Here is a 22180-nt window from a genome sequence, read left to right as displayed (position 1 = left end):
TTCAAGTGGCCAAGATGCTTCCTTCTCCTTAGACTCCCAGCAGTGAAAAACTCATGAACAAGTGTCTCCGGGCTTCCAGCAGTGCCCTTGAACGTTCCCTTCTTGCCCCAAACAGAACACCTAAGGCCTGCTGTGGCCGCGCAGAGGCGTGTGCTCTGTGAACACATGGCGGCACCAGCAGGCGGGCACAGCCGGGCACCTGGCCACCCTGCGCGGGGCTCTGGCAGGCTCCTGTCAGAAGACGAGTTTCCGCCCACACCTGGTTCTGCGGGAGATCAGTCTCTGCGCGGGTCTGCGTCTGACATCACAGTTTCTCTCTTCCAACTCAACTCTGCCACAAAGCCTTTTTTTAAAGCATATTCCAGGTGACAGGCGTGAGATAGATGTCAGGGGCTGGGAACGTGGGAGTCCTAGCTGGCTGAGCCTCAGGGCGTGCCCCACACAGCATGAGGGCCACATGTGGGGACCACACCTCCCATCTGCTGCCATCCGCACCTCAGCCCACTGGCACCTCTGCCTGCCCCCTCCCCACACAGGCAGCCACCAGGTATTCTCTGGGGAGTGACGTGCCGTCCATGACCCACACACCACACAAGCTCACCAACAGCAGCAGGACAAGGGGCACGCCAACCCTCACACACGGGCATGACAGAGCCGGGCAGGGCGGAAGGCACACATGCCTCGGCTCCCGACCCTCCGCCCGCCCCCGAACAGAACAGGTGCCTGCAGACCTCAAGAGGTCTCAGAAACGCAGGAGGGCAAGGGGGCACCTCCTCACCTGTCCTTCTAGGAGAGGAAGAGACAGACGGACGGCAGGGGCGAGCTGCAGGGGCCAGGGCCTCATCCGGGGCTCTTCCCTTGGCAGGTCAAAGTGCGCCCAGAACTCCGACAGACCTGGACTGCAGGGCTGCCCCTCCTCCGGCCAGTCCATGGGCCGGCCAAACCCTGGGCCGACAAGAACCGCCTGACTGCAGATCAGAGGCCGGGCGGCCCAGCACAGAGCCCCCAAGCCGGCTCCGAGCACAGGCAGCAGCCCACAGAGCCACACAGACAGGCAGGGAGGCTGCGGGCAGTGCTGCCAGACACCGGCGCAGCGGGGCCTGGCGGTGAGGGTCCCCTCCCTGCAGAGGCCCACAGCACCCGAATCAGACAGCCCGAGCTCAGGGCCCACAGGAAGAGATGCCGGGCAGTCGGTGGGACCTCGGGGAAGTGAGACCCCACCTACCCTGAGCAGCTGTCTTCTCTGAAGGAACATGGTGGCACCGCATGTCTGCGCTCACACCTGTGTCCCCGGGTGAGCAGCACAAGAGTGGTGGGCTTGGGAGCCCTTTGGGAGTGGGGTGTGGAGAGTCCTCACTCAGCTCAAACAGAGGGGTGCAGGGCTCAAGGCATGGGTGACACTGTGTGGTGTCCTCGAAGGTGCATGTGTGCATTTTGTGTCAGGCGGCAGAAGGCGGACACGCTCAGCGTGGGTGGGTCCCACATGTGGCCAGTGCTGTGCACGACCCTCAGCCTTCTAAGGAGGGTGGGAATCCCTGTCTCCATCATCAAATACTTCTCATGCCTCAGTGACAAGACAAAAACCCAGACGCTTAAAGACAGTGCAACCTAGACATGTGAAATACCCTTTAAAAAGTGCTGAATTGCATCTATCAAATAGTACACAATATCTTAAAACAAAGTAGTGTATCTAAGAGTATGTCCTTCCCATTCCACTCAAACATGTAAGAATTTATATGACTGATTTGAGCCCTATTTCTTTTATTCAAGGGTTTAAGCTCTTTTAAGGGATGATGTGAAATAAATTAGTGTTATCACCACTAATCTCATTACTACAGCACAATCTACAGTGTAATCTCCTACACTTTGGATGGTGCCATTAAAATACAGCTACTTCAGAGCTTGGGTGTGACCATTTTTCTAACTATGCTCATGTAAAAACATAAATGATACACTGCTTAGAATGTAACAGTTATGCTTCTGCAAACATCTCGACACTCAGTTCAGCCGAAACTTGGACTCACCAGTGACACTACTGTCGATAGTAATGATATTCCACCCTGTCTGGCCACCAACCTCCATCAGTAAGTGGGGAAACCGGAGCTTCCAGGAAGAGCCACTACCAGGCCGCCCCACCACGTCAAGCAAGCCTCCCAAAAGCACGGAGAAGCTGGAACTTGGTGAGCAGTCAGTTCGGAACCTGTAGGTGAAGGCCCCCCGGCCTCCAGCACGAGCACGAGTGCGAACTACAGATCGCTAGGCTAGAGAGAGGACGCGGCCTCCCAGGCGGCCACCATGTGGCCAGCAACACTGCCTCGTCCTGTCCTGTGCTCCGCACCCACGTCCACTCCCTTCCCACTGCGTTTCTGGAAGTCACCTGTGGTGTTCCTCCTGTCATTTCACGTGGACTGTTCTCATGAAGCCAGTGACCAGGATGCCTGCTGAAACAGGTGGAGGACGCGGGAAGGCCCGGCAGCAAGGACGGGCGTCTGTGCCTCGGGATGGACCCGGCACTTCCCACAGGGGCTCCACGCACATGTGTATTCCACGCACAGAACACGCACATCACACAGAGTGTGAAGCTTTTAGCCACAGCCCGTTTTCAGGCAGAAGCAGAGCAAAAGACACAAGAGGCCCGGCAGTGTTTCCGCTGAGAGCAGCCGTGCCGTGGCAGACGGCACGACCCAGGAAGGCTGGTGGGCAGCCCCCAGCTGCTTCCTCTCCCCCGTCTCACCCCCAGCCCGCCACTGAGGAACTGCACTTTTGAAGGTGCCCATTAAACACAGCTGCTTCAGAGAACACGCACAGCGCCGAGCTAGCGCAGGGGGATCACTGCTCTGAGCCAGAGCATGGCCACAGGCCCAAATGGAGGCAGAGTCAGCCTCCCAAGGCCAGTTTCACTGGCTGCTCCATCCACGCATAGGTTGACTGTATTTCGCCACTGGAGTCAGAATTGACTTACACCATTAATATAAACTGTTTCCCCTTTGGAAACCAGGTCAGCCTTTCTTCTGAAAATTCCTTCCACCAAAGAAACCATTTCCAAATACATCCATTGGACTCAATGTAGGACATCAGAAGCCCAACAGGCTGTTAGGGCCACACAGAAACACAGGATGCCCGTGGCATGTGAGGGGTCGCTCTGACACTTATCAGTGCAGCTGAGAAAAGTGTAACAGGTGCCTAGAATGAGCCATGCTAAATGTCAAGCTTAGACGGAACCTACTCTTAAAATTTTCTTAGGAAATTTTCTTAGGAAATAATCCATCACTCCTTACTCTGAAGTGGGCTTTTTGTTGTAACTGGTTTGCAGTGAGAGCTAGCTTCTTTGGTGGTTGTACTGCCACACTTTAAAAATCAGGTGGAAGCTGGAACAAATAGTTCAAAAATTCATATGGAACCACCAAAGACCCCGAATAGCCAAAGCAATCCTGAGAAGGAAGAATAAAGTAGGGGGGATCTCGCTCCCCAACTTCAAGCTCTACTACAAAGCCACAGTAATCAAGACAATTTGGTACTGGCACAAGAACAGACCCACAGACCAATGGAACAGAATAGAGACTCCAGACATTAACCCAAACATATATGGTCAATTAATATACAATAAAGGAGCCATGGACATACAATGGGGAAATGACAGTCTCTTCAACAGATGGTGCTGGCAAAACTGGACAGCTACACATAAGAGAATGAAACTGGATCACTGTCTAGCCCCATACACAAAAGTAAATTCAAAATGGATCAAAGACCTGAATGTAAGTCATGAAACCATAAAACTCTTAGAAAAAAACATAGGCAAACATCTCTTGGACATAAACATGAGCAACTCCTTCATGAACATATCTCCCTAGTCAAGGGAAACAAAAGCAAAAATGAACAAGTGGGACTGTATCAAGCTGAAAAGCTTCTGTACAGCAAAGGACACCATCAATAGAACAAAAAGGTATCCTACAGTATGGGAGAATATATTCATAAATGACATATCCAATAAAGGGTTGACATCCAAAATATATAAAGAGCTCATGCACCTCAACAAAAAGCAAATAATCCAATTAAAAAATGGGCAGAGGAGCTGAACAGACACTTCTCCAAAGAAGCAATTCAGATGGACAACAGACACATGAAAAGATGCTCCACATCGCTTGTCATCAGGGAAATGCACATTAAAACCACAATGAGATATCACCTCACACCAGTTAGGATGGCCACCATCCAAAAGACAAACAACAACAAATGTTGGCGAAGTTGTGGAGAAAGGGGAACCCTCCTTCACTGCTGGTGGGAATACAAATTAGTTCAACCATAGTGGAAAGCAATATGGAGGTTCCTCAAAAAGCTCAAAATAGAAATACCACTTGACCCAGGAATTCCACTTCTAGGAATTTACCCTAAGAATACAGCAGCCCAGTTTGAAAAAGACATGCACCCGTATGTTTATCACAGCACTATTTACAATAGCCAAGAAATGGAAGCGACCTAAGTGTCCATCAGTAGATGAATGGATAAAGAAGATGTGGTACCTATACACAATGGAATATTATTCAGCCATAAGAAGAAAACAAATCCTACCATTTGCAACAGCATGGATGGAGCTAGAGGGTATTATGCTCAGTGAAATAAGCCAGGCGGAGAAAGACAAGTACCAAATGATTTCACTCCTCTGTGAGGTATGAGAACAAAGAAAAAACTGAAGGAACAAAACAGCAGCAGACTCACAGAACCCAAGAATGGAATAACAGTTGCCAAAGGGAAAGGGACTGGGGAGGGTGGGTGGGAAGGGAGGGATAAGAGGGTGTAAAAGAAAGGGGGCACTACAATTAGCACGTATAAGGGGGGCGGTGCACGGGGAGGGCTGTGCAACACAGAGAAGACAAGTAGTGATTCTACAGCATCTTACTACACTGATGGACAGTGACTGTAATGGGGTTTGTGGTGGGGACTTGGTGAAGGGGGGAGCCTAGTAAACATAATGTTCCTCATGTAATTGTAGATAAATGATACCAAAAAAAAAATCGGGTGGAATCATAGCAGCATTCTGAACAGAGTGTTTATGGACCCATCAAGCCATGAATTCTGTGGTGGTGCTTCCATTCCTGCCAGGATAGGAAGGCTCAACACGTCCAAAACTAATCATCTACTTCCAAACATTAAGATTCCCTCAGGGATGCTAACCAAGTAAGTGAATCTGACACCAGGACACCCAACTCAGAAAATCAACACCACCAACCACTCCCCACACCCCCGCTGCCCCATTCAGGGCCTAAGGGCATTTCAAATTCTCTTGAACAGCCCCAGTGAGCCTAGAGGTTCTGACACACTGTAGAGAAAGGCAGTTTCACAAGTGAAATGCCCCCTGCCCCTGTGATGGTAACAGGCAGATATCCCCGTCCTCGTCAAGTTGGGGAGCCATATTCTAACAGCCCATGGAATCCTGTAGGGACCTGCATCCCACAGTGCTGACCCTGCCCCATCCTGGGATCACTGTCCAGGGAAGAAAGGAGACACTCAGCAGAGACAGAGGACCCCATCCTGGTTCAGGAGGCATGATGGCACATTCCTCAATGACACCAAGCCTCGGCCTTTCCCCCTGTGAAATGGAGACAGACACGCCCCTTCTCAGGGATATTCTGGAGAGGGGGTGCGCGTGGCCACAGGTGGAGAGCTGCAGGGGTTGCCAGGGTTTCAGGGCACACATCAAGCTGTCACCACAAAGGGGAGGCACAGAGCAGCATCGGGGCGATGTAACTGTCCTGTCACCTCACAAGAGTCTGTCCACAGACTGGAAACCCAAAAGGAAGACCTCGATTTCCCTGTATGATCATTTTTAGTTAATTAAAAAGAGAAGGTACCCCAATCTGTTTTATAATGTCAGCTCATCCCCTCCCACCTGCCGCACCCTGAACCACCCTCACAAAAACTATTCCTAGGAGCAGTGCTGAGAGGGAGCAACCTTGTGCTTTCTGACTCAAGGTAGGTAAGATTGGAGGGAATGGGTTAGAACAAAAGAGGTAAAGTGCCCTGCTGTCCACCTCTATCCAGGAAGAGTGAACACCGAATGGTCACCCACACCCTGGCCAGCGTCCTTACTCTCCCACACCATTCACACAAGGCCATTTTACAGGCCAGCACCTCCAGTCCCTGATTCAGTACTAACTTAGACTAACATGGGGCTCACACACTTATCAGCACAGAAGCCGACTAACAAACAAAAAATGTTGTTTAATATGTCAACATAAGAGCTTCCAGGAGAACCGCGCCCCTTTTCACTTCCTGCCCTAGGTACTTAAATAATGGCTGTGGCAGAGTTGTTCAAGATACCACAAATTAAAATAAAAAATTTTCTTCTTCCTCCAACAGACTCTGTTTCCACTCTGTTTCCAGCCAACAGAAAAGTACATTGACTGTTTTCTGCTTCTCGGGCTTTCTGGCCTCCTATCAACCAAGATTAAAAACATATGACTAGCTGCATCTACATCGATGAAGGTCAATTTAGACTAATGTGAAAACAGCTGCCAGGTGCTTTATATGGAGAAAAGGGTTATCTGTCATGAATGCAGCTGTTTGCTTTCTCGGGAAATGGAACACCTTGTCAGAAGAGATAAGATAGGTTCTTGGCAATTGAGCCTCACAGAGCCGGCATCTACAGGGGCACATCTGGGTAGAAACCCTTTGGCCCATTCCCTAAGCTGTTTTTCACCTCTCCATGCAAATAGAATCCTTAAGCTGGCATTATTTGCTGGTATATGTTAAACACCTGCTACCCAAAGCCGGAGGATTATTCTTAGTTTGGGCCACATTGAGTTACAAACACCTCTTCATAAGGAATTTTGAAATTCTCAGGTCCTGCTCCCTGAGGTTGCAGCAGTGGAAACCTTTCTTAGTAAGACCATGCATAATGACAGCTCAGCTGCCCCATCTCTCCCTTCTTACTAATCCTCTTTCTCGCCTCATATTCCTACCTTTCAAAAACCAGAAAAAGGTGGGTGAGTAACTGCATTCACAAATGCAGTTATACTGCATATAAAAAGCAGAACAAAATTCTCTGAGAATGCAGAAATTACTATCACACCAAAGAATCAACTCTTGTTACAGAGGCTCATCAGCACGCAAGCCCTGTGGCCCTGAGCCCCGGGTCGCCTATCCCAGCCTGGCTGAAGATTCATGCTGCTATTGCCCTTCTTCATGGGAAGCCGGGGACCCAACAACTCCATTTATTTCATGGCCTATAGAAATTGCTGGCACACAATGCTACGATGGGGCCCAACACCACTCAGGAAAATAGAGAGACTACCACAAATTTAGCACACCCCTCCACCTGCTTAGTGGGCACCAACGGTGACCCTGGTAACCAGGTGCAAAAACAAACAGGCTTTTGAAAGAAGAGCAGCAAGTTACCGGAAGCAGAGCTAAGCTTAGCCCAGAGAGGAAGCCATCTTAAACCCTCTTTTATTTCCCACACATTTCTCTGACACATTCAATTGCCATCTCTGGACACAGAACACGGCCACGCAGTCCCACACCACGCTCTGGTTCCCGGGATGAGCCCGCTGTCTGGCACCTCCCTTTCCCAGAGGCCTAGGGTTTCCATGGCCCCTGTCCTTCTGCACGGGGACACTGGCACGAGAGGCTGAAGGAGCCCGAGCAGGAGGAAGAGACGACAGAAAGGCTCACCGTGCCAAGGCGCTGGGCTCTCGCTCTGCGGGAGGCGCAGGATGCTCATTACCACACAACAACAAAATTCAGGGTTCCAGACCCCAGGAAAAAAGATGGATTTGTGCTTTTGTGGTAGGAAGGATGCTTTGATTTAAAAATAAACAATCACGCCATCTAGTTCACAAAGCAAGTCGACTCCCACTCCCGGCTGCTCTCTCCTCTTCAGCTCAGTGTGGGCTCACTGGTGAATGAAAAATATGTGCGGACGAATCGGGAGGCAAAAACAAAGATGGAAAATAAACACTCGCCTGTCTTCAAAGCCAGGTGCATTAGCTAGGTTTGATTTTGGATTCTGCAAGCAAAATTTGCATGAAAGGCTAACTGTGTCCTTAGGCGAATGAAATCCACCTCTCTAGCAAAAGCAGGGAAGTTTTTTTACATGACTGCCCTTGAACATGGGGACTGCCTGGGCAGGTTCACAAACTGGCCCCCCTGGAAATGAAGAATGTCAGGAAGACAAAAGACTTACACTCACATCAGACTTCCAGAAAGAGTGCTGAGCAAGGAACAAAAGGGTGCCTCGAAACCACAAAGAAAGGCAGAGGGAGGGGAGCAAAGGAAAATCTGAAACAGAAGTATTCCAAGAGAAGAAAATCGCTCAAATGCCCTAGACAATGTTGATCTGGCAATGGCATTTTGGCTACAAGCAAAGTTGAATCATATCATTGAAAGGGGGGCCATATTCCGGCCCCATTCAGCTCTGACAATGGTGTCACAGATAATGGGACACCAAGTGCCAGAAAGACACGAGCAGAACTGGTGGTACAAGGGTGGGAAGCTGGAAGGACGCAGGCGAAGGTGGAACATCCACCCCACCACCACTGGGAAACAAGGCAGTGCCCTGGCGTGCGGCTCGGAGCAAGGAGAATAAACTCAGGTATGGTTGTTTTCCGGACTCTGTTTCACCAAGAGCTCGCTGATGAAATGTCTAATGTGAAGCGGCCCTTACCTCAAGGTAAAGTGTCCTATACAGAAGGAACTGGTCTCAGGTCTCTGTGACAGCGAACCCCTCATTCTAACCTCCAACTTCATAATGCAAGCAAGGAGCAGAACTCCTGTCTCCTTCCTGGAACCGTGTATTCTGCAGGTATTGATCTGGGCTAAGTACACGGAGCATGCGTGACACGGCTAGGGCCGGATCTCAAGGAGCATCATCGCTTGCAACAATGTGGTTGATGTGACCATTATCAAATGGAATCCAGACAGCTGAGAAGGAGAAAAACGGCAGCGTATGCCTTTGATGGGTAACGGTGGTTCCCCTTGACTGTGTATGTGAATTCTGGGGCATGGCAGCAGCCTTCTGGGTGAGGATGGTGGGGGTGCAGAAGGCTGGGTCCCAAAATGGGAAGACCACACTTACATCTCACTCTCTGTGCACCCTGCCAGGCAGTTCCCAACCACACAGGAACGTAGCAGGTTAACCCTGTCACCTGGAGTCCCTGAGACAGTTCCAACGAGGTCATGTCCCTGCTGTCGTCTCACATAAAGACTGTGTCCAGGAGGCCCCCTCAGGGCACACGGCGAAGGAGGGGAGTAAGGCACCCCTTTTCAATGATTAACTTTGCCGGTGGCCAAAATGCCATTGCTGTACCAGGCGGCAGGCACTGTCCGGACAGTTCAGAGATTTTCTTCTCATGTACTTGTCTTTCGGGTTCTCCTTTGCTCCCTCCCTCAGCCTCCTCCCCCTTCTTCCTTCCTCGGTGATGTTTGGCACAAAATGCTGTGATCTGGCAGCTGTAATGGAAGGCGAGTGCTCGAGGACCAGACGCCCACTCGGCCGTGGAGGCTGCCTTCTCTAGAGTCCTGCGCGGCCGGCAGCGGCACACTCCGGTTCTCCCTGACCTGTGTGTGTGGAGGGTGGCCTCTGGCCAGCTGCGCAAACAGCTCTCACGGGAGGTGAAATGTCCGTTTGGGCCAGAAGGAGGAAGAACACAGCCCAGCAAGAGCATGGCGCAGGTCGGCCTTCCTCGCTGGTTGGGGCCAAGGTCCTGGAGGTCAAGGCAGAGCCAGCAAGCGCCCAAAGCCACCCCCCAAGCAGGGCGCACCCGGCAAGAAAGATCTATGCTGGTGGCCCTTGGGCTTGCAGCGACTGACAGCACCGCGGAGCGGGGGGACCGGACCCAGCCCGGAGGACCTCTCCCCCATAGCCATCTGCCCACCCAGCTGGTCAGGCTGCCCACCAGGCCAGGGAGTGTAAGGAGGCATGGAAAGCAAGAGAGTAACTCGGGGCAGCTGGCCAGCATCCGCCAGGAATCTCGGGAGGCTGTCCGCCCACCTCTCCCTGGGGTTCGCGTGCTTGAACTGGGGCGCTTGAACTGCGAGGCGTCGGCGGCCGGGGCCCGTCGCCCCCCACCCGGGGCCGTCCTCGCGTTCGCTCACAGCGCGTCTCTGATCTGTGATGCTCGGTGATTCCGGCCTGAAGCTTTAAATGAAACCTCCTGAACAAAACGATGAGCGTGGAGAAGGGCCCGGGACAAGGCTCCCCGCGTCGAACACGTGAAAGGCCCTCTCGGCGGCAGCCGCAGCGCGCCCCCTGCCCCTGCCGCCCACTTCGGACGCGGAAGGAAAATGTCCCTCTGCCTGTGAGGCTACGGGCGGCGTTCGCGTGGCGAAACCGCGAGCGGGAAGCCGAAGCCTGGGAGACGAAGGGATCCGCGCCCAGCCGCCCCTCCCAGGGGCCCCGGCCACGCGGGTGGGCCGCGTCCACGTGGTGCCTTCCCGCCGCCGCGCGACCGCGGAGGGCGCACCCCCACTGGATGCCGGAGGCGCGGCCCACGGAGCCGCCGGCGCTTGCGGGGGGGAAACAGTCCGCGCAGGAGCTCCCCGTCGGGGGTGGGCGGAGGCGGGGGCCCGGAGCCGAGGCGCGGGACCCCGCGAACCCGCAACCTCCCAGCAGACCCGCCCCGCCCCTCCCCAGAGACCCCTCCCCAGAGCCCCCTCCCCTCGGCCTCCCTCAGCGAGGACGCCCCTCCCCCTCCCCCCACCTCCCTGCAGAGAAGACCCCTCCCTCACGCCCTCCACCCAACAGAGAAGCCCCCTCCCCCTCCAGCAGAGGACGCCCCTCCCCCGCCCTCACGCCTCCCCGAGAAGCCCCCTCTCGTCCCGCTCACAGTGGCGCCGCCGCCCGCCCCCGACCCACCCGAGACCCCCCCCCCCCCCCCCCCCGCCGAGAGGCCCCTCCCCCACGGATGCGCGAACCCCGCTCACCGAGCAGCCCCGGGAGCGGCCGGGCACGGGGCGCGGGCGCGGCGTGCGGCGGCGGCGGCGGCGGCAGCAGCAGCAGCAGCAGCAGCAGGAGCGCGAGCGGCGGCCCCATGTCCGCGGGCGGGCGGCGCTCAGTCCATGGCGGCCGCGGCTTCGGGCCCCACTCCGCGAGCGCCGCTCCTCCCCGCGCTGCCGGCGCCGCCGCGGTTTCAGCACCGGACAGCGCCGCCGCCCCGCCCCCTCGCCCCGCCCCCTCGCCCCGCCCCGACGCGGGAGTCGCCCCAACGCGCCGCCCCGCCCCCGCGCGCAGGCCCCGCCCCCGCGGTCCGGGCTCGCGCGCTCCCGGCCTGCGGGCTCCCCAGGCTGGACGTACCCCTGCTCCCCCGCGCACGCGGCCGAAGGGTCCGAACTGCCGCCTTTGTCTTGCCGGTAAATGGAAGTGGCCGCAGGAGGCTGCCGCTCTGGGTGGACCCGAGGCGCAGGCGCCCTGGGGCCCGAACGGCCCGCTGCCCCCACGCGGATACGCGGCGGCGTCCTCCCCGAGCGCAGAGCCCGAGGGGCCAGGCCAGGCGGGACCCGCAGTGGGGCGGTGTCGGCCTGGGGTCCGCGCCTTCGCCCGCAGCCGGCCCCTGTCCGAGGGTCCGCGAGGGGCTCTGGGACCCCTGTTTCTTAAAGGCCTGCGCGCGGCCGGGCGGCCAGGGGCTTTGTGGGCGTCGCGCGGCTGTGGCTGCGACAGCGTGTCCGAGAGGAGTGGGTATCGTGGGTGAGCGGGCGGGGCGTGCGCGTTGAGATCGTGTGTGCTGTGACCTTCACATCTGCCCAGGCCGTCCCCTCGCCATCGTCCCCGTCATCCCGTGCGGACACGCCTGGGCTCCCCCATCCCTCCTCGGGCATCCCTCATGCCGCTCCTGCGTGGGTCCAGGCCACCCGAGCCCCACCGCCTCGGTCCCGCGGGCTCTCCTGGCTGCTGGTGGGCATCGGCGGCCTTCCCAGGCCTTTTCTTCCGTGCCCCTGCGCCCCACACAGGCTGGCTGTGCATACTTCGTGGGGAGGCGATCGGTGAGGATCGGGGGCCCAGCCCAGCCTCCACAGTCAGAATTGAACCAGCGGCCTGTCCTGCACTGTCCGCAGCCGGCCCCTCCCTCGGGGTCCCCCTCAGGGCCCTACCCCTGTGCCCAGAGCAGTTCCTCCTCTGCTGGCCAGGTGGACTAGCAAGCAGTCTTGTCCTTGACACCTCAAGGCCCAGGGGACCTCCAAAGAGAGCTGTCCACCTGGGGCACTGCAGCAGCTAACGTCCTCCTGCCGCATGCACATCAGCGTCTGGGCCCCACAGACCCCACAGGCGGCCAGCTGGTCAGGGAGAGGGTGGGAAGGGGCTCCCAGGAGGCACCGCCACATTCCTGGGATCTGCAGCCAGATTTGGGCCTTCCTCCTGGAATGGTCATCAGTGACATGACATGACTCACCCACGAGTGCCTCTCCTCCCTGAGCTCTGTGACAGCACGCCTCAAACTGGTGTGGGTATACAGGGTTCGTGCCATGGCCGGCTCCAGTGCGGGGGGCCATTTCAGCAAAGGCAGGGGCTGGGTGTGGAAGGGCACCCCAGAGGGTGCGCGTGGGCACTGCCGAATGCTGACAAACTGAATGACAGAAACAACAGGAATGGGACGGCAGTGAGCTCTGGGTGGGCTCCAAGGTGATTCAGCAGAGGGCGGCACGCAGACACCCCAGGACCTTCCAGCAGCCACCTCACCCCATTTTGGACAAGGCCACTGCATTCTCATCACTCTTGAGGATCATGCCCCAGCCTCCCCACCGCAGGCTAAGTCCCTTGGCGTGTACCCACAGGCTGAGAGGGCCTGGAACCAGGAGCCCTCCCTGAGGCGTCCGGGAGGCTGTTTACTCTGGGGCTGTGGGGTCTCTTGTTTGGCTGCTGCTGACGGTGGAGTCCCCAGCCAGGTCACCCCTACCACCACAAACTCAGGAGTCTGATGGTGGGAGACACCAGGGAAGGGAGCCTGGGGCCCGAGGCCCAGGAGGGACTGCAGTAAGTCCCCGTAACAAAGTCACCCACAGGATGACAGCGAACAGTGCAGACCCCCACGCAGACCAGTCCTGGGCTCTGCTTCAGGTGCCACAAGACCTTAGCTCTGACCCAGCTCAAGGCAGAGAGAAGGAACACGTGGAAGGCAGGCAGGGAAGTCATCGAGAGAGAACGGGCGTGGTTCTGGAGCTCAGTCTGAGGAATGCAGGTTTCTGATCCAAGAAGGCTGTGTGGGGTCAACAGGAGTGCTGGCCAGGTAAGTCGTCCCTACAGGCGATCCCAGGGCTTGACCCCAACTCATAAGGAAGTGCACACGCCTGTGTGTGTAAGAACGTCTGCTGCCCAAGGTACACATGCATGTGCCCACTCCCCATGCAGCATTCAAACGTTCTACACATGCACCCCTGAGCCCTCTGGGTGGGGGTGTCTCCTACATGTATATACATTTCCTGCCTTTCTACAGAGAATCATTCAATCCAGTATCGTCACATCAATACGCATAATATACACCCAAAGCACGCCTGGGCCTATGCAGTTCACAAAAGAACATACTTGCAGCCATAGATCAAGGAATGACTCTCCCAAGGATATTATTAAGGTCAAACATGGGCCTAGAGCAATGTCTCCCTCCAAGTGTCTGCCTGAGGACACAGGTGGACTGGAACTCCGAGGGACAACAAAAGACGGGGTCAGAAGGTCGGGTTTCACGTCCCAGTCCCTCGCAAACCAGGTCACCTCGCAAACCAGGACTGTTGCTAAGTGATGAAAGAGGAACTGACGGCCAACCTGATGTTTTTGCTGCATCAGTGCCCTGGACTAAGTCAGGGCCGACCAGAGTAACTGACATCTCAGTCAGGGCCTGAAAGGGTTCACAGTGGGGCAGCTGGGCCTCTGACTCCTGGAAACAACAGCACAGCTGGGGACGTCACTGGCCAGGAGTAGCTCAGCCCCCATGCCCACACCCCCCAGCCCTCTGCTCTCCTGCGGAAGCCTAGACGTGCAGGGCCAGGTTGTGATCACTTACTGGGCTATCAGTTGGCCAGGAACAACTTTCTAAAGACAAGAGCTATGAGGTGAGCTTTTCAGGCAGAGCCGACTTTCACACATCCCATCTAAGCAAAGGTACTTGACCTGTGCCAACAACCATCCTCAAATTATTTTAGACAAACATCTAGCCCTTACTAAATGGCACAGCAGTCTGACCTATTGATTAAAATTGTCGAAACCTCCGGAGTGGCCATTTTTAATTGGCTGTATTCTGTCGTTTAAACACAGCCCCATCTCTAATTGAACAGCACACCTGGGGTGGGCCATCCAATGGTCCAGCTGCACCATGAAGGACAGCGACTCCAGGCCTCAAGGAGTGCAAACCTCACCCATGCCCACTGCTGCAGAGAGGAAGCACCGCACACCCGGACCAGGACGTCACAGGGAGCACTGCGTCACTCCCCAAGGTCTTGTCCCCTCTGCAGCACACCTCCCTGCCCCAGGGACAGTTCTGTCTGGTACCAAGTGCTGCCTGACTCCCAGGCAAGCCCCAGGGCAGGTAGAGGGAGGCCGCACACCTCGCATTATCCTGGACCCCCAAAGCTATGAAAAGTTAGGCTGAGCATGTGGAGTGCTGCGGCAGCCCATTTCGTCTGCCAGCCGACCAGCACACGGGGCTAGTGTCGCCTGGGCAGCAGTGGACCCAACAGTCAGCACCACCCGCTTGTCTTGGCAGGACTTCTCCCGAGTACATCCTGAAGGACATGGAAAGCCTACCAGGGGAAGGCTTGGGCTAGGAAGTCAGACAGATGCCAGGAATGCCTTCCGACCTGGAATGTGGGCCGCAGTGGAGTGATGTATGCTGCTGCATGTGGGGAAGGAAAACTTCCTCTACCCCAGAGATTCTTCTGGCTGGCATAAGAATCAAACTGACATAAGACAGACTAGCAGGAGAGAACCAGACCAAAGCTGAATGGCATGTATACCTCCTGTACATGCAGGTGAGACCCAGGAAAACCTAGTAACTCCCTGAGTGTAGGTCACCGCCCTGTCTGTTGGCAGGGGTTTCTGGAGATGGAGAGCCAGCCCCCTCTTCCTGAAACTGCAGATTCCTCTGGCACGTGACTATCTCCCAGAAGAGGAACTTGTACTTGGTTTTAATAGCTTCTCTGCTGTTTGCAGCCTTTAGAAATTAACAGGTTAAAAAATACTCAACATGCCAAAGAGGCTGTGAAACTGAATAGAGACCCGGCCAGTGTGGCCCAGGGAGGCCAGCAGGGGGAGCTCGCGCCCAGAAAAGCAGGAGGAAGGCCCCTGCCTCCCCCAGCAACAGCCCAGCCAGTGAGCAGCTACCGCACGGGACTCCTGCTTTCCTCCAAGCAAAAGGTTTAGAACAGCCATTTCCTCTATAAAGAACTTTTTTGTTCCTAGACTTGCATGTGGTTTTGCCATAGTTTCTTGTCCTAAATGATTCTATGCTGTTCCCCAATAAACGAGTTTTTCTGGTACAGTAACTTCACAAGCTTTTTCATATAAGGGTAACAAGACATATCTTGGGGTACCAACATGCCCCCTCCAGGATCGCAGGGCCAGGTGCCTGCCGGCCAGCCTGCACCTCTGGCATTGTGGCTACAGTGCCCTGTCTCCACGCAGCCCGTCATTCTGCCTGGCTTGCCACATGCCTCTCAGTAGCTCCACTGACAGGCCTGCTGACCTGAGCAGGGCACCAGGCCTCAGATGCCTTACCAGTAATAAGCAGCCATCAGTCGCTGACTGTGGGAGGAATGCTGTTTATAAAGCTCCAGCTAGGTGCCAGGCAGCAGTAGCCATGAGTGACAGACACCGCGGCATCCCTGTGCTGCAGGTGAGGGGATCCAGCTGAGGGGGTTCCACCCATCTTCCCAAGATCCCACAGCCAGTAAGTGGTGGAATCAGGGCCCCAAACCAAGGCCTCTTTCTCCAGAAACATGCGACCGGCACCAGCCCTTCCCAGGTCACCCTGCGGCGATCTGGTGAGAAATCTCCGGAAGCCAGTACTCGGGCTAGTGCCTAGCCTTCTCCAAAGCAGGTGGCCAGCACTGCGCTCACTGGTGGTTATCTGGGGTGTTGATGCCTGAGGGTGTGTTTAAATCAGTGTTGTTTCTTTAACTTCATCAGAGGAACAGACAAGAAATGGCATGCCCTGATTTTACTTCACCAAAATCTGAACTTAGCCACAAGTCACACACTCTCCCAAGAAGCTGCCTAGTGTTTCTGGGAGACATTCAAATCCTGTGGTGCTTCCCAGAACATTCTAGATGAAGAGTGGTACGTGGAGACCTGGCTGAAAGTCCCCTGGCAAAGTCACAGGAAAAGGCCAAGGCAGAGCCCCGGGTGACGCCCTCCTCTGGGACCCCGTCCCCATTGTCTGCTTCTCCGCCTCAGCAAGCATTTGTGCACCTGGACCTTCGGGGGCCACCTTGACAAGGGGGGAACGGGCTGGCCCACCCAGAGCTAAGTCTTCAGGCCAGGGCTGTGGACAGCCTGGGCCACCCGACAGCTCTCTGACCAGCTCTGCTCTGGGCCAGGTCAGGAGCCAGTCCTGTGCAATCAGGTGCATCCAGAATGTGCCGGCTCACATCTCCTTGGGCCACTTTCAATCACTGTGACCGAGGGTCGCCATTTGGCTTTCAGAACCAGAGTTTCCACAACGCAGGGCCTCACTATGTTCATCTGCAGCGAGAGAGCCTCCTCATCCACAGTTTGACTTCCAGCCTGAGGAACATGTACAGGGGCCCCAAACAGCCTCCATCAAGTAAACTACAGCCCCCTCTGGACAGGCAGTTCTCGCTCTGGCCAAATGGAGCAGAGCTAAGACCACACGGGGTAGTGGAGCAAAGTCCCAAATCAGAATACAAATCATGTTTATAGGCAAAGCAAAACAACAGTGCTTCACATCTGTCTACACTGATTCCTAACAGGTGACATTGAGCATCAGGTGACTTTGGGGATGGGGTAGAGAGGCGATCCCAAACTGAATGTTGTACACTCTCTCTCCTCCCTTGACGATAACAGCTCCCCTCAGTGAGCATCGCCTCGGCGTGCACGCCGTGCGTGAGTTACCAGTGGGTAAGCTTACCTTATGCAGGTACCACCTACTCAGTGAAGCACTACAGTGCCAGGCGGGCTGCCCAGAAATGTCCTCTGCAAGTAAGACAGGACTCTCAGAGGTGCTGCACATCTGCTTCTTTGCTGATGTGAGGAGTGTATGATCACTCAGACTTTAGAGATAAGGAGAGTGAGTTTCAGAAAACTTTTATCACTTGCCCAAGCCTCACAGGTAATAAGAGGCTAAACCAGATCCTGAAGCCAGATTTAATCTCAAAGCCACACCAGCATGTTCCAAAGCGCATCTCACAGAACTCCAGAATCCAGATGCTCCTGACATGGGACCTCCCAAAGGAGGCTGATGAACCCATGCACTACAGGGGCAATCCAGGCTGAGGGTGGGGCCTGCTGGTTCAACAGCACGCGCTCTCTTCTGAGATCATCTCTGACACCTAAGCCACAGTTTGTTTGGCCACAGGTTTGCAGGACTCTGGAGCCAGCTCCACCCAGAGCAGCCCCCGCTCTGAACCTGTGCAGACACAGCGCCAGAGAGCCTCAAGGACCTTGCCTTCATTACCACTCTCTGGGTGGGGTCTGGCCATTTTTGGGACATGTAATGTAGGCAGCAGCATATTAACATGCTCTGTAAGCACATAAGGCCTCCCCAGTCTCGTTACTAGGCCAGCCCCTGTCAAGTGTGCATGACCTTCTGCATGGATTCTGTGCTCCACCTGGGTTCAGGGAAACAGATCTGAGCCAGTCCCCTGCCTCCTTGCTCAGCTGCCTTGCAGTAATACTTCCAGTGGGGCAGCTGCCTTGGTATTCGGCTCTCTGATGTGCATGGGCAAACAGACCCAACTTGTTTTCATGACACTGAGGTCATGTTAAAGGGCCACAAGAACAAATGTGAAGACGCTCTTATTGCCAAAAGATGGAAAAATGTGAGCACTGAAAACAAATGACTGCAAAGGATGAAAATTCATTGGACATATAAAAATGTATTTGTTCACAATGACACTAAAAAGACACTGCCAAGCCTGAGAGGTTGCTAACTCATTCTTCTAAAAACTGGAAAGGTAAAGGGATCAAAACTTTCATCCTGACTGCTCTGCATGAGTGTTTCAGGGCAGCCAAATGGTTTTTGGAGCAAAGTTTTTTGCAGAAAAGTTCCAGGTGATTGATGCAAAAGAGTAAGATTTAGAAAAACACCATTCTGCAACTTCTTGTGAAATAACAGACCAGGTAACAATAACCAATTGTTGACAGTGAAGCAGGCAGGGCGCCATCAACTTGGTGTTGATATAAGTAAGAGTCTCCTACTATCTTCCCCCAAAAGAACACCAATTTTGACAACACCCACTGAAAAAAAGCCTTTGTGCAAGGCTCGACACTCCAGTGCGCCGTTGGAGTAAAATAAGTCCCAGACTGGGATGAGAGACAGTTCGTGTCACCCAGTCACCTGAGGCAACACAACTGTTTCTTCCATGGGGGAGAAGCAGTGCATGTGAGCTCAGGCTTCTGCACCAAGCGGGACACCGCCAGAGACCCATGTGTGCTGCCCATCCAGGGACTGAGTGCTGGGATGGGACGGGGAGCGGTCGGGACAATGAACCAAGGGGCCGTGGCTCCTCCTAACCCCTTTGCAGCTCCACCAAGGACCTGCCAATGGGCATCTGGGGTCACCTTGCCTGTGGGTCCCACAACTGGCCCATGGGCACCCCCAATGCCCCACGCATCACCACACGCTCCCCAACCCCATGGCCGGCTCCATGTATGTGTGTGCCCATGGGGCCGCAGGAGCAACCCTCCGAGCACGTGCAGGAAGCCGCCGCCTCTGTAGGACTGTAGGCACCACAAACCTGAGAATTCAGCTTTGTCCTAGAGAAAACAAAAGGCAGGCTGTCAGCACCTGGCCCAGCTCTGCAGGATCAAGAGTAGGCACACAAGCTTCAGAGTTCTGAGGAAACACACGGTGTGGGGAACAGCTTGCCCACAGGAAAGGTCTGGGAAGGCCTCGGAATCCCGAACGGGGCTGGCAGCTGCTAACTCATCCTGGGATTTCTAGGACCAACTAGACAGGAAGCCTATTACTTACTTGGCTTATTTAACCAAAATAATTCCTGGTCTGGGAAGCAAAAAGGTCTAACGTGGACGCCCACAATCCTAAAGAAACACCTGATGCAGAGTGTGGAGCTTCAGGGCAGATGCAGAGAATGTCACCAGGCCACGTTCTTGTGACATCCCTTCCCTCTCCCAAAGACCCGCAGCCATGGGAAAGGCAGATGCTTGCACTAGTGGGGGGATCACAGGGCAGTGACTGGGGGCCAGGTCTAATCCTGTGCATGCAAGCCAGAATGCCAAAATGGTCCAGTAACATGGGGCCCCAGACACACCCATATCGCTTCCATTCTTTGTGTAGCTGAGACAGGCTTTCTCAGTTCCAAGCAGAGCCAGATTAGCCCCAACCATGGAACAAGGTGCTGACCTAGGAAAGCCAAGCAGGAGTCTATGAGCACCCCTCCCTACAAAAACATTAAATGAGCCCCACACCCTGGAGGAGCATGCTGGTGTATGACACTGACCACTCAACAGGAAGCTAGGATGAGCAGCAGACACCAAGGTGCTCGGCTCAAGCACAAACCCCCTCAGGTGATGGACACTCACAAGGGCAGGAAGACCTTTCTGGGTGATGGAAACATCTCACCTTGACTGGAGCACAGCTTATGGGGTTGAATACATTCTCCAAAATTCATCAAAACGTACAATGAAGACCAGTGTGTTTTACTGCATGTAAATTATTCCATTTTTTACGATGCGATTTCTCTGGCATTTCAGAGATCTGTGCTCCTGTCAAAGACTTGAACGATGCCAGGTGGCGAGTTCCATCGCAATGACGAAGGGTGGTCTGAACTCAGCAGCTGTCACCCCCGCCTCATGCCGTGGCCGCCATGGGACAGTCCAGGAAGCAAGGGAGGGTCCTATACATGGCCTGGTGGGCTTTGTGGACACCTTGGAACCAGCCCCCCACCACGGACAGCAGCCCTTGGGGTTTCAGGATCTGCAGGTGTACATCCTGACCTATTCCTCATCCTCGTAGAAGCTGCCAATGTTGTGAGGGTCCAAGTCTAGAGGTCTCCCCACTGGGCACATTGCTCGGCCCTTTGCTTCACCCCACAGGCCCCAGGTGTCTGCAGCCTGGGGCCCCACACCTGGGGTGATGCGAGGACCAGATGAAATCATGAGCAACCCGTCCCAGCAACTGTCCTTGAGGCTACTTCGGATCTGTGGACCCTCAGGACCGAGTATTTGGGCTGCCCCAGCACCAGACCCTTACCAAAAACATATTAGCTGGCTTCCAGGGAACCATGGAGTGGGTGCCCGAGGGGGTCACAGACTCGGCCACAGCCGCTTCCTGCATGTGTCCCATGCACTCTGTGTGCCTGGTTCCCTGCACAGCCCCCCAGTCATCCATGGTTGTGCATCTCACTGGTGCCCATGTTCCGGGACTCCTCTCAGGAGAGCGACCCTCAGGGACAGCTGTGTCCCTGCATGAAGGGGCCACTGCCGTCAGGCAGGAGGCCCTGCCTTAAACCAGCATGCGGAATGGGAGGATAATTATGAACAGGCAGGATGTGGGGTGGGCTAGGAGCATGATGGGGGGGGCCTGAATTTTCTCCATTTTTGTGGAAGATGAAGTCGGAGTTAGTTTCCTGTAGCTGCTGTAAGAAATGACCACAAACTGGGGCTTAGAACAGCGCACGCTTACTCTACCACAGCCGGGAGCCTGGATGCCCAGCAGCCCAGTGCCCTCCAGCTGCAGTGGTGCTGGCAGTCCACGCTCATGGCTGCATGCCCGTCTCCACCTGTTCAGTTGTATCTCCACTGGTGGCCACACTGCCTTCTCTGCATCTGTGTCAATCCTGCCTCTCATAAGGACACTTGCGAGGACAGCTAGGGCTGACCCAGATCACCCAGGATAACCCCCAACTCAGGATCTAAACTTCATCACACCTAGAGTCTACTTGGCCACATAAGGTGACATTCACAGGTTCCAGGAATTACAACAAATGTTTTTGGGGCCATTATTCAGATGAACACAGGGCCTCACGGGCAAGCACGAGTCCCACACACTGTATACACCCTGGAAATTTACTTTGTTCTCTAACACGATCTACCCTAGCAACTGAACAACGGCCTTTCAGCAAGACAGAGAAGAATATGTATTTAAATGTGAGTTATTAGTCCTGAAACTCACCTTCTTCCACAAGGAGAGCAAGGCCTGCACTCACGAGGTGTGAGTCCACTTGGGAGGGAGGTCAGCACGAGCTGCTGTGTAGGTGATAGTGCTGGGCGCACAGCCACCGACTGTGCAAGGAGGCGGGACCAGACCATCTACCTGATGCAGAATGGGGCCCAACCGGCACTGCCACAAGGTGCCATGTGACCCAAAGAAATTCCTCCTGGGGAACTGCCCCCCGCCAACAGCAGTGAAGAGGTCGGATCAGGCTGGACATCACCCAGCTCCTCTGTGGCAGCCAGCAGACACCAACGGCCCAGGTGGCAGGCTGGGCGGGGCCGTGTGGTGGGATGGTCCACCTGCCGCAGATGACCGTGGGCAAGGCCTGCTTCCCCTGTACCTCGACCATGCCCGTGAGTCTGGGAGAGGGGCACATGGTCCAGCCCTGACGAGTGCCCAGCGTCCCGGAAGGCCTGGCTAGAGCTGCATTAAAGCATGAGGGGAAGTCCTTCTGTAGGTGCTTACATAACCCACTGGGGCTCATTCACATCGGGAGCGGCTACATGGGCCACGCTGAAGGCCATGCTACAGATGAAAAGGTACCCCTGAGGGATACTGGGTCCATCAGACGCTGCAGGCAGGACATTTCTCTGACGTACAGAGAAATGTAAATCACTGAGATGTCCCATTACTGGAAAAAGCACACACACAGAAGGCTCAGCACACAGCTGAGCCAGGCGATGTGACATGCTAGTCGCAGAGCTAAGACACCTGCTGATATTGACCCCGGTCCAGAAATGGCCTGGACGTCTAGAGGAAGTCCTGGGCGCGCTTGGGCGAACCCTGCCACTCAGGGTCCCGCTCAGTCAGAGCACCAGGAGGGACGCTGCCGGCCAGCAACTCCTTGC

General features: G+C 55.1%; 1 protein-coding gene across 4 annotated transcripts in view; it reads right to left on the bottom strand.

Moving 5' to 3' along the window:
* Nucleotides 1-11119, bottom strand: part of PTPRN2 (protein tyrosine phosphatase receptor type N2) — a 695060-nt gene extending 683941 nt beyond the window's left edge. For 2 of the 4 annotated variants that reach the window (XM_036999402.2, XM_036999403.2), the window contains exon 1: nucleotides 10921-11117. In XM_036999402.2, the coding sequence (XP_036855297.2) occupies nucleotides 10921-11029 (109 nt within the window). In that variant the 5' untranslated portion in view covers nucleotides 11030-11117. Of the gene's footprint in view, nucleotides 1-7671; nucleotides 7736-10920 lie in introns of those variants that run through there. The other 2 variants (XM_036999404.2, XM_073238119.1) reach the window with 2 other exon arrangements.
* Between the last annotated feature and the right edge of the window lie 11061 nt (nucleotides 11120-22180).

Source organism: Manis javanica, chromosome 6 (genome assembly GCF_040802235.1).
Source record: "Manis javanica isolate MJ-LG chromosome 6, MJ_LKY, whole genome shotgun sequence".
Lineage (NCBI taxonomy): Eukaryota > Metazoa > Chordata > Mammalia > Pholidota > Manidae > Manis > Manis javanica.
Note: the sequence above shows the minus strand (reverse complement) of the source record. Positions and strands in the feature narration are given on the sequence as shown.